This window comes from Mus pahari, chromosome 17, assembly GCF_900095145.1.
Source record: "Mus pahari chromosome 17, PAHARI_EIJ_v1.1, whole genome shotgun sequence".
NCBI classification, from domain to species: domain Eukaryota; kingdom Metazoa; phylum Chordata; class Mammalia; order Rodentia; family Muridae; genus Mus; species Mus pahari.
The window spans coordinates 24,356,152-24,371,822 of record NC_034606.1 but is presented as its reverse complement, the minus strand read 5'-3'; the positions used below and the strand labels follow the sequence as shown (position 1 = coordinate 24,371,822).

Genomic DNA, 15,671 nt, shown 5'->3' with positions numbered 1-15,671 from the left:
CTTAGCCTTCCCTGTGCCTCATCTACCTCCTCCTCCCAAAACAGACCCAACAGATAGAAGGTCTGTTAAAGTCCCTGTTAGAATTTGGAAGTCAAATGTCCTTCTGGGACACAGCCAGTGGCACTGTTTGGGCGGGTGGGGACTATAGAACCTTTGGGTCTGTAGTCAAACTAGCAGAAGGGTCTTTAAAGATGATCTCCTCTCTTGTTTTGGCCCGTCATCTCTGCTTCCTGGTCTGTACACACAAGAAGCCTCTTGGACAAGCTCTTGTTGTCACAGACCCAGGCTAGTGACCATTTCTTCGCCCACCCCACCATGAAGACCTATGTCACCTTACCTGTGATTCAAAACACATCCTTTATGCCCTGAGATGCTTCTGCAAGGCGTTCTAACAGGGCAACAGGCAGAGTGACTAATTCAGTTGGATACAGATACTCTGGAACAATAAACTAACAAATCTGATTTTCAAAAACGTGGACGCTTCTTGACTGTAGATCTTCTAGCTGCCATCTCCGACTTTCCAGTGTGGCAACCACAACCTCCTACAGGTCTTTGAAAGTTTAGGGGATGCTTACGCAGCAGACAGCTGTGCCATAGAAGAGAAACTTTACAGTCTGTGTTTTTTTATTTCCACTTCTGAATTCTCCACTAGGAACTAACTCATCATGAGATTAGGCTTTCTCCTATAGTCTTGGCTTTTTTTATTTTTTTTCAGACTTATGATTTCAGGAAGGAGTGGGAGATGGGGAGAGAATAAAAGGAAGTGGCAGGTGAGAGGGAGTTGAAATGGGAGTTGACAATCAAAATGAGTACGGAAATATGGAAACAGTTTTGCTGAATCACCCTTTGCTCCCTCCCTGAGTGGTGACTGAATTCAAGGAGGCTTAGTGACCATCTAGAGCAGTCACAGTGGCAACAGGAAAATGCAGATAAAGAAAGCCACAAACACATTGATAAAGGTAACACTCAGGCTGGATACCTGTGGAAAAGCGTTTCTCCGATCTAGCGGTACCTACTCCCTGGCGTGATTTGACAGCAGCAGGTTCTTTGTTCTAATTTTGTACGGTGCCAGGATACACCACAATATTTCGCGGAGAGTAACTTCATACCACTCTGTAGTATTTTTAGCACAGGCCCTTTGGAAACAATTTGCTATTTTTAAGACAAACCTTCCTAGCTTCTGTAGCACTCTTTGAATGGAGAAGGTGAAAGAAAGTCTCTGATATTTGGGATGAATGACTTGGGTAAAAAAAAGATATATAATGACTTTTTTTTTCCAATTATAGTTTCATCGGGGCAGATTTTAAGAATTATTTTACGGACAGGACAGAAAGAAATAAGCAAAGTCACTGAGTTAGTTCCTTCTCTCCCCATGTGCCAAATTCCCAACAAAGGCAACTTCAAGGAAGGATTCATTTTGGCTCGTGGTTTAAGGGGGGGAGGCTACGGTCAACCACATTGTGGGGGAAGTGCGGGGGCGGGGAAGTTCGGGGGCGGGGGAGTGAGGGCGAAGTAGTGGCTGTCTGTCAGGTCCACAGGAAGAAGGCAGAGACAGATGGATGCTGGTGGGTGCTCACCCCTTTCCCTGTCCAGCCCTCCTACTCAACCCGGAGACCCCAGCCCACGGGATGATGCCACTCACTCTCAGGGTGGGTCTTCCCGTATAGGTTAAGGGTTTCTGGAAGCACACTCATGGTTAGACCTGGACTGTGCCACAAGGTCAATTCTAAATCCAGTCAGATTAAGCCCCACCGCCACAAACACCTGATGAGGGCTCCACAGGGGATAGCGAGTTCTCTGAGGCGCTGGATGGCACTGGTATTTACTGACTGATGACCACGTGGGGCACCAATATGTGTTCTTGGCTTGAGTTTATTCACTTAATCCTCACAGGCATATCCACGTAGTGGAGGGAAGACAGAATAAACATTCTTCAAACGTATGAAAAATATTAAGCAGTCTCTCCAAGATCACACAGCCGGTAAATATTTGCCCGGAACTCGGTTATGGATTGAATTATGTTCCTCCCAGATTCATCTGTTTTAGATCTTAATCTTCAGGCATCAGGTTGCTACCCTATTTGGAAGTGGGGTCACTGCAGATGTAATTAGTCAAATGACTGGACTGAAACAGGATGGTCCCTAAATTTAATATGACTGATGCTCTTATCAAAAGAACACTTGCTTTCTTCTTCCTCCCTCCTTCCCTCCATCCCTCTGTCCTTTCCTTTCTTCCTCCCTCCCCCTTCCTTCTTGCCTTCCTCCCTTCTTCTCTTTCTTCTTTTTCCTTCCTCCTTTCTTCTCATCACTGTGGCTTGATCCTAGGACCTTGCATGTGTTAGGCAAGCTCATTACCACTGACTACAGCTTTTTCTTTTTCTTTTACTTTTTCTTTTTCTTTTTCTTTTCTTTTTCTTTTTTTTTTTTTTTTAAGAAAAAATTAAGTCAGTATCTCACTAAGTTGTTCAAACTGGGCTTGAACTCCATCTGTGGCCCAGGCTGATCTTGAAATGCCTCAGATTCCCAAGTATTTGCAATTGAAGGTCTTTACAACCCAGGCAGGCTTGAATTGTTTAAACATATTAACTGTATGGATGAATGGAGTTCATCTAACAATATTTATTGACTCCTAAGAAAGATGCCTTGGGAAGATTGTATGGGGAAAAAAATGATAGGAGGAACCAATAGGGACAATTTCCAGTCTCGCTAATAATCGAAGGAGTGAAAGTCTGACCAAGTGGGTTGGTCATTAGATTGAAAGAAAAATCTACATGTGCCTGAAGACATAACAATTGGAATGCTAGGAAAAAACGCTCAATTGGGATTTAGATAGAGAAGCCTAAGGTCTCCTAGCCGCCCTCTGTTTTTGAAAAAACACCAGAAAGAATTCCAGACATGAACACATGCTAACAACTCTAAGCCACTCAGGGTAAGAAGAAGTGGGTCTCCTTTTAGTCTCAGGCAGACTTACCTTGAGAAAGTGGGTTTTGATCTTCCCACAATGCTTGCCCTTCTGCTCCTCGATGGGGGAGTACAGCAGGTCTTTGGCAGCAACTCGGGCATATGCCACTCTCTTGTTGTTACTGAGCATCCAAATGAAGACGTCCGGGATCGTGTGCTGTGGCTGGATAGTGGGAAGATACGATTGCATAGGTTGGTATTTAGTAGATGTGCTTCTAGAGTTTACCTAACCCCACAGAACCCTTATTCTGCATTAACAGTGTGGGCGTTTAATCATCTGTACAAATAAGCCAGTGAAGCGCCTCTCCCTTAAGAAGACAGCATCTTGGTTGTGAGGTAGGAATACATGGGTTTGCCAGAGCTTGCTGGAGCTGTGTTGGCATATTATCTTCAGTGGCCTGCTTTGCATGATATGCCAAGTGAATGCTTTTCTACAGATTTCTGTTAATACTTTTCCAATATAGATATTGACTTAGCTTCAAAGGGTAAGATTTCTTCAGAACCATGTAACATTCCAGAAAGTTCAGATGAAAGTTCTTTTTTTAATAAATAAAAATAAATAATAAATAAAATAAAAGTAAATAAATAAATAAATAAATAAATAAATAAAATAAAAGTATACTCATACCTTTGAATCACACCCCAGTCACTTTTAGGAAAGAGAGAGCAAATCTAGAGGACCCGTGGCTAACATCTAGTTGCCCAATAGCCAACTTCCATTGCAGCCATTTGGAACAACTCTACTAAACTTTAGAGAAATTTAAAAATTGAGCTATTCAATAAGGAAATGCACGTTTCCATATGGACTATTCCGTTATTTTTGTGCTTGAAATGTACATTTCTGAACCAATGTAACCACCAAAATGGGAGGCCGAGCGCTTTCATCTGGAGCTGGATGCTCTGTGCTGCTCTCTCTCATCTCTCATTCATATTTGGTCCCGAAAGGAGCATCCATCCCTTCTATCTGCCATGAAACCAAAGGCAATGGATAGTTTTCCAGACACAGGGCTTGTTAGTTACAGACAGGAAGCCCCAATGCCCACCTCAAACCTTCCATCTTCTCAATGAAATCCTCATGGCTACTGTTTAACATTACCTCTCACTATTTAATACACTTCCAGGGAACAAATAATATACGAGAGAATCACCACACTCGAGAGCCAGTGGAGCAGTAAATCCATGTGCCTCTCCCAACACCATCCCCCACAAACTTGGTGTAGGAAGTATATCCACACCTGAGGGATTCAAGAAAGAATCTATATTTGACAGAAGTGAATATGATGCCTTTTAAAGATCATTTTAGAAGACACCAGAAAACCTTGCTTACAACTCTCCTTAAAATAGGTAGTCTGAACTTTATTGAATGTGAGTTTAGATTCTCTTATGCTTGAAAACCCCTGAAGGCTCCTACCATCAACATGCTTGCTTGGACTGTTCTTGTGTTAGGGGACATGCATTTTACTCTCTTGAACACTCTGGCTTTATGAGAAATCAACACAGCAAGCTATATTTGGCTTGATTTTAAAAAATGTCTCCTTCCATCCCCAAGCAAATGATCAATTTGCTCATCTTGCCCTCTCTGGGAATCCCAATGAGCTTTGCCTGTAGCGTTGATTACCTCATCCACAAGAAAGTGTATTTTCTCCACAAAGTTCTGAGCTTCTCGGATCATCTCATCAAGAGATAGCTTCTTCTTCTGTTGTTGAATGACCCCTTCAGCCTCATCGGCCATTGCCTTCTAAAAAAAGGACAAGAATTGTGGTGTAGATCTTTCCAGAAGTCTAGGCAACAGACCCTGCCCTGTGCTGGAGTGTCCTTAGGTGTTTGCAAGTCCCACACTAAAGCACTACTCTCTGGACTGGCTTTGGGTTTGACATTGTGCACATTGACTATTGAATAGAAATGACATAGGAGTTCAATTCACTCATCTCACCCTCTCTGGGAAACTTTCTTCCCCGTATTCCCAATGAGATTTGCTTGTAGAGTTGATTACCTCATCCATAAGAAATCTACCACAGTGAAGACAGTAGATACCATCTCTGCTTTGATAGATAGATGAGACCTAGGAAGTGCAGAAGCATGTCCAGGCCATGTGACTATGAGACAGTAGCTGAACTAAGCTCCCTGGTGCTTAATAAGAACTCTAATAAAGACAGCTAAACTGTGTTGAGTTATTACTCTATGCCATGCAATTTTCTTTCATTACTCCTCTTAGTGACCTTCTAAGGTGGGCACCAAGATTTCCATTTTAAGGTGAAAAAATAAAAGCCACAAAGCTCCTGGGCCTGGTCTCCAGATCAGTCCAGAATGCATCTCCCTTTCTCAACTTAGAACTATGAAGGATAGTTCCAGCCAAAGGTACCATCTGAGAAACATCTATGCTAAATGCCAAACACCGTCATTTTATAACCCAGGCATGGCGGTACACTTCTGTAACTCCAGCACCTGGGAGGGAGGTGAAAATGAGGGAACAGTAGTTCAAGGCCATCCTCAACTACATAAAGGAAGGTTGAGCTCAGCCTGGGCTACATGAGACCACGCCAAGAAAGGAAGGGAGACGGGATGGGAAAGAGGGTAGGGGGGCACAGGGAGGGACAGAGGAAGGGAGAAAAGAAGCAAAGACAATACTTATTTTTACTCATTCGTTCCACCTATGCTTATGGGCTTTGTTTAAAAATAAAAACAGTCTTTACAGTGCTTTCTAAGGCCCTGTGAGCTGTCTGTGCTTTTCTCTCCGTCTCATAGCAGTCTCTCTTCTCCCACTGTACCCCAGACTCAGGGCTCCTCAAAAGATCCTGGGGCATGCCAAGGTTGCTCTACCCTAAGGCTGTAACACACAGATCTCATTGCACAAATGTTCTTCCTAGACTTCATGTGGCTTTGTTTTAAACGTTGCCATGGTATTATATGTTGTCAAATACTTTCCTGTTCTCCCTGGCTTTAGCGAGTTTCCCTTCATAACCATAACCTAAGATTATTTTTATGTCTGTGTTGTTTGCCTACCTGCATTCTGTCTTCTCCACTACAGGGGAATCGGCAGTTGGACAGGGGGATCCTGTCTTGTCCTTATCCTGAACAACCAATGTGACATACAGTACCTCCTTGGCACACAGAGGGTAGTAAGTGAATTCGGAATGAATAAGCGAGGCCATTTATGGATTCCTCAGGGACAAACACTACGAACTTTCAGCTTTGTGTTCCTAGTACTTTGTCCATGCCCAACACATAAGAAGTTTTCTGGTAACGCTGACTAAAAGAATGAATACCTGCTGTCTGCCAGGTACCTAGACCACAGCTGCACACAATGCTTCCTTTGACAGTTTTGTGAAATGAAAGCAATATATACAAAAAAATGTATAAAGCATCATGAGATCAGACACGGGGGGGGGGAGGGAGGCAAGCTTCCTGAAAGATTTCAATCTGACCTGACCCATATGGAATTCATCAGACAGTAAGAAAACAAATGACAGCCCTGACAGAGGGAGCAATCACATGTGCAGAGATATACAAGCAGCAAGAGTCTAGCTGGTCAGAAAACATTCCAGAGTGAGGGCACACTGCAGGACAAGGCCACAATGCTAGGTCATACACTGCTTGCTCTGCATGCCGTGCAAAGGGAATCTAGACTTTATTAACGCTGACAAAGTTCAGTGATTGCTAAGAACAAGCAATCGCCTTGTGTTTTGTTTTAAGAGCCATTTTGGTTCTCGAATGGAAGATAAGCTAGAGGAAGTCTACTGCAAAGTCTATACCAGGGGTTCTCAGGGGCGAGAGAAGTGAGGTAAGTTCTAGAATGCTTAAGGAGAAGAATCAACAAGATCTGGGGTAGCCCCAGTGGTTTAAGATGAGGGATTAAAAAGTCACCATTGATTCCCAGGTTTCTGGTTGGATCAATAAGTACAGCTGGGCATCCTAATACAGGAAGGAGAAGAAAGTTGGGAGGGGTAAAGATCGGTGGAAGATACTGAGTGGGAAGTGTTCCAAGACATCTGGTTTCCTTTAGGAGGCAAGAGATACTGCCCTAGAGACAAGAGACGTGAGTCTAAGGTGGTGACGTTTTATTGGCAACTCAATTAAATACCTTGGGCATTGATGAATCACAACTTTGAGTAAGTATGTGGGGGTGTTTCTAAAGAGGTTTAAGGAGAAGAGCTAAGCCTGAATGGCTGGGCTGGGTCACCGTCATCTGCTGGGTCACCTGATCTGATGAATAAAAGGGAGGAAGCCCACTGAACACTGTCATCCCTCTCTGCTTCATGATCTACGAGATGGGAAGCGCCCCAGCTACACGCTCCCTCAGCCACGAACACTTCCACGCCTGTCCTGCTGTGACTGAGCATCAACCTTTCAAAGCCGAGCCAGAATGAATCCTTTCACTGTGGTGAGAAGAGAGTAACAAATACAAGACACTGTTGAGACACTGACATGGGGGGCTTGGTCCAGTCAAGATTGGTAGGCAACAAGCAGGCAGAGCTCTCTGCCTAGAATATGCAATGGAGTCAAGGCATAGGCAACATAATCAGCTAGAGGCCCAGAGGGAGGACCAAGCAGGAAGACCTCGAGGATGATGCAAGCCAGCTTCCTTGAACATCCTAGGGGACAGACAATTAATATTCTGGAAAGAAAGATGAAGGACGGGCTTAGATAGGATTTTTTTTAAAACTGATCTTTCTGGATCCTGATCATAGCTTTTAATCCCCCGACTCAAGTCAAATACTAAGAGATTTCTATTAATAGAATTATCACAGTGTTGCCCAAATGTCCCTTGTGTGTTATTGGTGGAACTTTACAGTCAGATATCTCAGGGTCTGTCTGACTCGGGCCGGCATTTTTCGGCCATCACTCATTCCACAAGGACTGAGCACCTGTAAGGTATCTTTAAGCATCTACAAACACCGTGCTAGTAGGCAGGACACAGAGGGACATCAGTAACCACCTGTCCTCAAGCGGTCTGGCAACCCTTAACCCGGATTTTCAGTGGGATGAGAGGAGAAAACTGTTAGTTCTTTGAGCTTCTTGTTTGTGGGACAGACATCAAGGTGAAAGAATCTAGCTGCCTAGCCTTGGAAAGGAAATGTGTGTACAGGGTTTGCCTGCATGTGTAATGAAGGCTGAGGCCAGAAGAGGGCAGCAGATCTTCTGGATCTGTCGTTATAGACAGTTGTGAGCCTCCATGTGCCAAGACTCAAACCCAGGTCCTCTGGAAGAGCATCTATTTTTCCTAAATGCCCAGCCATTTCTCTAGCCTGGGTCTAACAGCTTTAGCAAAATGCAAATTTTGGAAGAAATAAACAAGGGCAGGGGACTCCATGTGAATAAGAAGTTGAGCTCCTGGACTTGCAGATCGTCCTCTTGAGTCTGCAATAGGTGAGTTCCTATCCAGCACACATTCTTTCCCGCTGCTGTTTCTACCTCACAGAAAAATATGTCCTTTAAACCTTGTCCTTGTCTGCCCTGCGACCTATGTGGCATCTGTGAGGTTTATTTTTAAAGCACATGCTTTAGCTGTGTTCAAAATATAAATAGGTTCGCACATACCAGCTCTTGCCAGCAGAGTGTGAGTCGTTTCTTATCTAATGCAGTTTGGTTCAGCGTCTTTGGCTTCTTTTCTGCCTCGGAGATAAAGGCTCTGAAAGAGAATATCCGTTTTTGCAGCTTGCTTAGTGAAAATCCATTTGTGTGATTCCAGAGATTTGAAAAACAAAATCTACTCTCCATCCCACAATGAAAAGCCGATCCACAGAACCCAGGTTTTTAAATTTAGGTTTAAACAATGGTGCGTTAATTGTTTCTAATTAGGAAAAAAACTTGAAAATGATACCCAGGCCCTGTGTTAGTTTGAGGAGATTTATGAATTCTACTTCATACTTACCCATTGTAATTGATATCAAAGTTCACGACAAATTTGCATAAGATAATACGGTCTTACATATTTAAGACACACCAATGCTTTTCTGAAATGTTACATACATACAGTAGATCTTTTAGAATCAAGACTAAGATATGTTCCCACCTTCTTGAAGAGTAACATTTTTGGAGATGAAATTTCAAATGTGTTTAAAAAGGAAAATAATAATGGCTATGTATACAATTCAAGAAGAAATGTAAATGAACATATTTTCTTTACTGATGATTTAAATGATATTACAGTCAATGCAACTTCACTTATAAAAGTAATGTTATCCACAATTAGTGGTGGTAAGGGGGAGTGTAGAAAGTGTGTGCTACTATAGAAGTAACTGGTTATTTATTTATTTTTTTACAAATACTTGATAGAACCTATGAACATTTTAACATGTGCATAATTGGATTAAAAATTACGCTAGAATTCTTGTCCTTTGGGAATAGTGGAACAATCTTTTAAGAATATATTTATAGAATATTTGCCATGGTGATAGAATAAATGGAACAATGAAGTATTGTTGAAGATAAATTAAACTTATTATGATATATCCGTGTGTGAAGTTGCCTGGGTTATATTACAAGTGTAGGAGCAAACCTGCTGGGAAAATATCTGTGGCCACTGGGAAGAAACAACATGTTTTATGAGTGTGTATGTGAGGATATATGTCTGCAAAGGCAGGGAAAACCAGTCCAGGAGGAAAAACTTAACCTCTTTTCTCTGAAAATAGGAATGTACAGAAAACTGAAAATATATCTTTTAATGTCATATCCATAACAGGACTGTAGAATATGGAATGTAGATGCACATATTATACAATAAGTGTGTGGTCCTTCTGTGGTGAAACAATCACAAAGGAAATTTACAAAGGAGAATCTAGGATGAGAGAGACCCCACCCAGGCTCTGCCAGGTACCTGTTGGAAACCCTGTCACACTCTCTTTGGGGATCCTCTTAAAACTGCATTTCCTGTTCCTTTTTTATAAAGAATAAGATGGTCATATTTTGAGTTGGGAGTACTCTTGTTGCATCCCTGTGATTACTAAAAGTACAGGGAATGAATGCCACCCCACTCTCTGGGATGGATCAGCCCAAGTAGACATGTTAGCCACTTAGGGTCTCTCCTATCACACAGAGGCTAATGGAAACACATTTGTTTTCTGCATCAGAATTGGGGTGAGTGATGCAATGTTTGCCCTCATTCCCACTTCACAGACCTGTGGACAGCCTGGTCACCTCTACATGACGAATGGCTTGCCCTTGCTGTGGAGGTGGTCTCAAAAGACCAACTGCTTGTCGAAGAAAGGCTCAGGCGGCAAGAATTCCAACCTGACCTCAGGTCCAGCCTGCTTTCTCGGACCCACAGTTCCCAACGATAAAACTACCATTTTGATTATGGACATATGTGGGTGTTCTTTCAGTTGACTGAAAACTTGAAGAAAAGGAGGGACAGTTAATTTTCACCCTCAAGTCCTCCCATAATATGGAGGGCTTATTGAGCTATTACTTGCTCGCCAATACTTTCCAACATGAGGTATGAGATTATGAAGCTTTTAAAAGGTGTTTCAGGGGAATTGTAACATCAGGACTCATGCTTAATATTGCTTTGTGTACTGGTTAGTTTTGTGTCAACTTGACACAGCTGGAGTTATCACAGAAAAAGGAGCTTCAGTTGGGGAAATGCCTCCATGAGATCCAGTTGTAAGGCATTTTCTCAATTAGTGATCAAGGGGGGAGGTCCCTTGTGGGTGGTGCCATCTCTGGGCTGGTAGTCTTGGTTCTATAAGAGAGCAGGGGAAGCAAGCCAGTAAAGAACATCCCTCCATGGCTTCTGCATCAGCTCCTGCTTTCTGACCTGCTTGAGTTCCAGTCCTGCATCCTTTGGTGATGAACAGCAGTATGGAAATGTAAGCCGAATAAACCCTTTCCTCCCCAACTTGCTTCTTGGTCATGATGTTTGTGCACGAATAGAAACCCTGACTAAGACAAGATGTAAGCAGATGAAGATAGCACAAGTGACACATTTATTTCTTTGCTTACATGTAAATACACACACACCCACAGACACACACACACATATATATGAATATATATATGAATATATATATGAATATATATATGAATATATATATGAATATACACACATGTAGCATAATATTGGGTATTCCTACTGCCTGTCTAATGGGTTTTACCTTTTATATAATTTTAATCTCCACTCACTTTTTAGTAAGTCTATTTTAGCAAATTTTTATTTTTGCTTGTCTTGACTGAGTTAGTTTCAGGATGGTCCAAGCTGCTCCCCTGGTGGCAAGCGGCCTCCAAAGGCCCCAGAGAGCCCCAACTTCCATTTGTCCTTCTGCAGAACCCCCTTGCTGTTAATGTGGGCTGCACTAGAGACTTGGTGTTAATGCTATGAGGATTTTTTTTTTCTTGTTCCATGTGAATCTGAGCAGTGGGTATGTCCCGTTTTGGCTCCCCACCCCCCTGCCCGGCTTCTGTTTCAGTTGTTTAAGAGTGTCACGCTGATATAGCACTGTCAAGCTCCCATCTGATGCGCATGAGCACAGCTGATTTCTCAAGGTCGACATCACCCACCTGCTTTGCGTGATGAAGTCACGGATCGCAGTCTTCATCTTCTCTTCCGGCGCCTCCTGGGAAACCTTGATCAGCTCCCTCACTTCTTCTATGCCTTCTTCCTGAAGACAAACCACAGAGCCATGGGACTTGTATAGACACCATTGATTGTCACATCCCAGAAACAACAGCCAGCTGTCTTACTCGGTCTCTGTGGTTTTGGAGACCGGAAGTGCCCCTTTACCTTTGTGAACTTGGCCTGGAAACACAGCTGCAGCTCTCCCACTTTGATCCCTCCTTTCCTTGGGACCAGATGCGCATCCTCACCCACATCACTCACAGTCATTGTGCCCCAGATCCGTTCCTATCTACCTAAGCATCATTTTTTTTGTCACTCACTTTGAGGAAAACCCAATATTGCGAGAAATATTTCACAATCTTAAATTTTATATGTAATTATTAAGCAACTTCAAAATCAATATTTAAGTCAATTTTACAGAGTAATAGAATCCCACTGACACTAAATACACACTTGCTCTTCTGAATATGTCAGGTTTGGGGACAGGGAATGGGGCAGGTTGACTGCAGCAGTGACTATATACTGAAATAATAATTCTACATTTCTCTTTGGGTCTAAATTCTAGGATTCTACTCAGTAGATGTCTAGGATTCTACTCAGAGAAAAATGGGGACTAAAGGGAACTGCTCATATTCCCACTGCTCTGCTGGAATTTACAAAAGCTGCATTTCCTATCACCTGCCAAAGTCCGGTGCCTGCTGACTCAATCTGCAGTGTCTGAGGAACAGGCAGCACAGTGGAGTAAGGATTCAGGCTCAGTGGAGTAAGGATTCAGGCTCAGTGGAGTAAGGATTCAGGCTCTGGTGTGGGCTACCTGGGTTATAATCTCGGGTGCCACTTATTAGTGAACTAACCTCATTATGCAGTCTCCTCATTTATAAAACAGGAAACTAGTAGGAACTGTCTACACCACCACCATAAGGGAATAAGCTTAGTCATGGAGGCCATGAAAGTCTACTGACACTGACCACTCTTCTAATTCCTTGCTCTCTTAGTGATGAACTAAAACTACTGTGTCTGAAGAATAAACAAGACTAGACTGACAAAGCCCATGGCCTCCACATTGTGTGAGCGGGCTAGGCCTCTCAAGTTATCTTCGGAGTCTAGTTACGAAATTCCTAGAATCCCACAACAGGAGGCACTGTTTTGCTTAACAGAAGCCAAGGTGTGGAACAAAACTGAGGGAGATAGAATTCTGTCCTTAGTGTAGGCTCTAGAGGCATAGGAAGTTAAGACAAGAGTCATCTGGTGGGGCCTGTGGACTGCCAGTAGAGGATTAGAGGATGTCCCTCCCAGTGGGGCATATGGAATGGGGAGGAAATCTTTGAGTAGGAGAGAGGACTAGTTAAAGCCAGATATCAACTTTGTGAAATGCCTTCATTCTTCTGCCTTTTGGAGATGTTGAATTAGCCTCGTGTTAGGCATTGGAAGACTAAAAGGCGGATTTGGTTAGTTTGATTTGAATTCCTGGGGCTTTACAGACCATTCTCATTTCTCTGGGTCCACATGGTAGAAGCTTTGAAATTCGGTAGCCCCCAACTCAGTGTTATTTAACCTGAGGTCAAGACCCTGGTTGAATAAAAAGGTATATCTTTGTCCCCAGTTTCCCATTCTGTCTATGAAGCCACCTACCAAGAGGTCAGCCATTTTTTCCAGCATGTTGGACCAGTGCAGTCTGAATGTCTGGTCTCCCCAGGAACTGATGAAGGAGACACAGGGCTTCTTGGCACCGAAGGGCAAATAGTTGTAATTTCTGTAAAAGATACATTGGGTGCAGAAGTTAATAGGCAACCAGTGGTTTTCAAGAAATTCCAATTTGTTCATGTTTCATGTGTTCTGTAGGGCTTCAGAAGAATGGGGATAAAACCTTCGTCTATAATTGGAGACCTGTGAACAGTGAACGCCGGTTATGTGGTTACCATGGAAAGGGTTAAGAGTTACCAATAAATCAAGATGGCGACACACGTCTGATTCTAGCACTTGGAATGAGAGGCAGGAGGAGAATTCAAAGCCATCCTCAGCAACGAAGTAAGTTCAAGGACAGCCTGGGTTGCATTTGAAACTCTCAAAATAAAAACCAACCAACCAAACAAACAAACAAACAAAAGGAGCTACCCCCAGACACAGGGCAAAGCTTTGAAGTTACCATCAGTGTGTAGAATATGTTGGGCAAACCTTCCTCAATGGAGTCTTAAGTTGATAAAGAAAAAAGAGCAAGATTACTTTTTAAATATGTATATCCTGAGCATGCTGTATTGACCTGCTGGTATAACAGATGAGAGTAAAAAATTTTTTGGAGAAAAGTAAATCCTATGACCAATGGGGATAAAGGCATATATGCCACTCTAATCAATCCTTGGTGGCTTGACACCGTTCTTTCATCCATTTGCCCACTCATCCATCCAATCCTTATCCTTGCCAGGCCCTGGTGCCTTGTTTGCCTAGGAAGGAATAAGAGGTATAGCCAAGCAACAAAGATGTGGAGCCCCAGAGAATGTGGTGGTGGTGGTGTGTGTGTCTGTGTGTGCGTGTGCATGTGTGTATATATGTGTGAATATGTCCATAGGTGTGTGAATATATATATGCTATGGGTCTGTGTGTGCATGTGTGTATATGTATATGCTATGGGTCTGTGTATGCATGTGTGTATCTGTGTGTATGTGTGTGTGTGTGTGTGTGTGTGTGTGTGTGTGTGTGTGTNTGTGTGTGTGTGTGTGTGTGTGTGTGTGTGTGTGTGTGTACTTTAACACATGGTCACCAGATGCTGGCACTGTTTAGGAAGGTTGGAGACCTTTTGGGAAGCAGAACCTCACTGAAGGAAGTGGTCACTGGATTTATTGCTTGGCTCCCTTCCTGTCCTCTCTCTCTCTCCTTCCTGATAGCAAACATGATGTGAACAACTGCCAATCATGATTGGTCGCGGTGGACTTTATCGCCACGAAATGTAAGGGGAATCGTGATTGGTCGCGGTGGACTTTATCTCCACGAAATGTAAGGGGAAATAAACCTTGTGCCTGTAGTTGCTTTTATCGGGTATTTGTCTCTTAGTAACAAGAAATACATGGCCAGAATTAAGGACACAAAAAATACCTAAGGTTTACACTGACCAGACCTTGTCACTTACTGGCTTTGGTCAGGAAGGAAAAGTAGACCTGGGGCTGGAGAAATGGCTCAGCAGTTAAGAGGGTGTGCCACTCTACAGAGAACCATTACAAGCATCCCTGTGGGGTGGCTCACAGCCATCACCCCTGCTCCGGGGGATCTGACACACTATCCTGGGTTCAGCAGACACACACACATGAACATAGCCTCCCCACCCCACCCCCACATATGCATATAACTTTAAAGAAATCTTTAAAATATGGAAGAGAACAACTGACAATCTCCAACCAAGTCCAAGGAAGACTGAGAGTGAAGGGATCTGTTTAGAGATGGAAAGCTGGGAAATGAAAGGAGTCTGGTGACAAGATGCCCAGATGGGGACTTCTGATCTGCCCAATCTGGAAAGAGGAGCAGTGGCCGAGGAGACAGACTGGGAAGTCAGTTCCTAGGGAAATGTCTGGACTGCTTTAACCTGACACTTGTGGAAATAGTTTCCTCTCAGGTCTAACCATCATGGCTGCTCTGTCTTTAGATGAGTTCCTCGGGTGTGTCTTTGTGGGGGGCTAAGGACTTACTAGAGTGGTAGTTACAATGCTTTCCTGTTTGCAGTTGGTTCCCAGCATTGAGATGAATTTGTGTTTCTTATCTTACTGAAAGCTGGATGATACAGTCCCAGGAATTGGCAAAAATTGTCACCCAGCAGAAACTCTGCCCTCACCTGCCCTGTCTCCACCTACCTGTTCCCTTCTGTCACCAGAGGCTTCTCTGGGTGAGTGGTGGAGGCCATGGAAATGGCAGTGTCCTGGGCCACATCTTTTTCTCCTTCGTGCAGCAGAGGAAGGACGTCCTCTTCAGTCAGCTCAGCTGATTTCTTCTTACTCCCATGATGAGACCCTCCATCAATCAGGTTCCCAAAGTTACCTTCAGAGACAAGAGCAATGGACTGGGTGTCATCGAGTGGGATCAGTCAGCTTGGCATACCCCACACCCTCTCACAGCAAGGATCCAGGATCAGCCATCTTGGCATACCCCACACCCTCTCACAGCAAGGAGCC

General features: G+C 43.4%; 1 protein-coding gene and 1 long non-coding RNA gene across 2 annotated transcripts in view; one reads left to right on the top strand and one right to left on the bottom strand.

The window, feature by feature from the left end:
• Window positions 1-15,671, bottom strand: part of Fer1l6 (fer-1 like family member 6) — a 111,944-nt gene that overhangs the window by 66,845 nt on the left and 29,428 nt on the right. The window contains exons 12-17 of the mRNA XM_021217185.1: window positions 15,354-15,537; window positions 13,147-13,267; window positions 11,457-11,557; window positions 8,499-8,589; window positions 4,579-4,698; window positions 2,971-3,123 (exon numbers count right to left, since the gene is read on the bottom strand). Of these exons, the coding sequence (XP_021072844.1) occupies window positions 2,971-3,123; window positions 4,579-4,698; window positions 8,499-8,589; window positions 11,457-11,557; window positions 13,147-13,267; window positions 15,354-15,537 (770 nt within the window). The remainder of the gene's footprint in view (window positions 1-2,970; window positions 3,124-4,578; window positions 4,699-8,498; window positions 8,590-11,456; window positions 11,558-13,146; window positions 13,268-15,353; window positions 15,538-15,671) is intronic.
• Window positions 6,581-14,839, top strand: LOC115065692. Its single transcript, XR_003845464.1, has 3 exons — window positions 6,581-6,741; window positions 13,357-13,542; window positions 14,397-14,839. It is a non-coding gene; the product is annotated as an uncharacterized LOC115065692 (long non-coding RNA).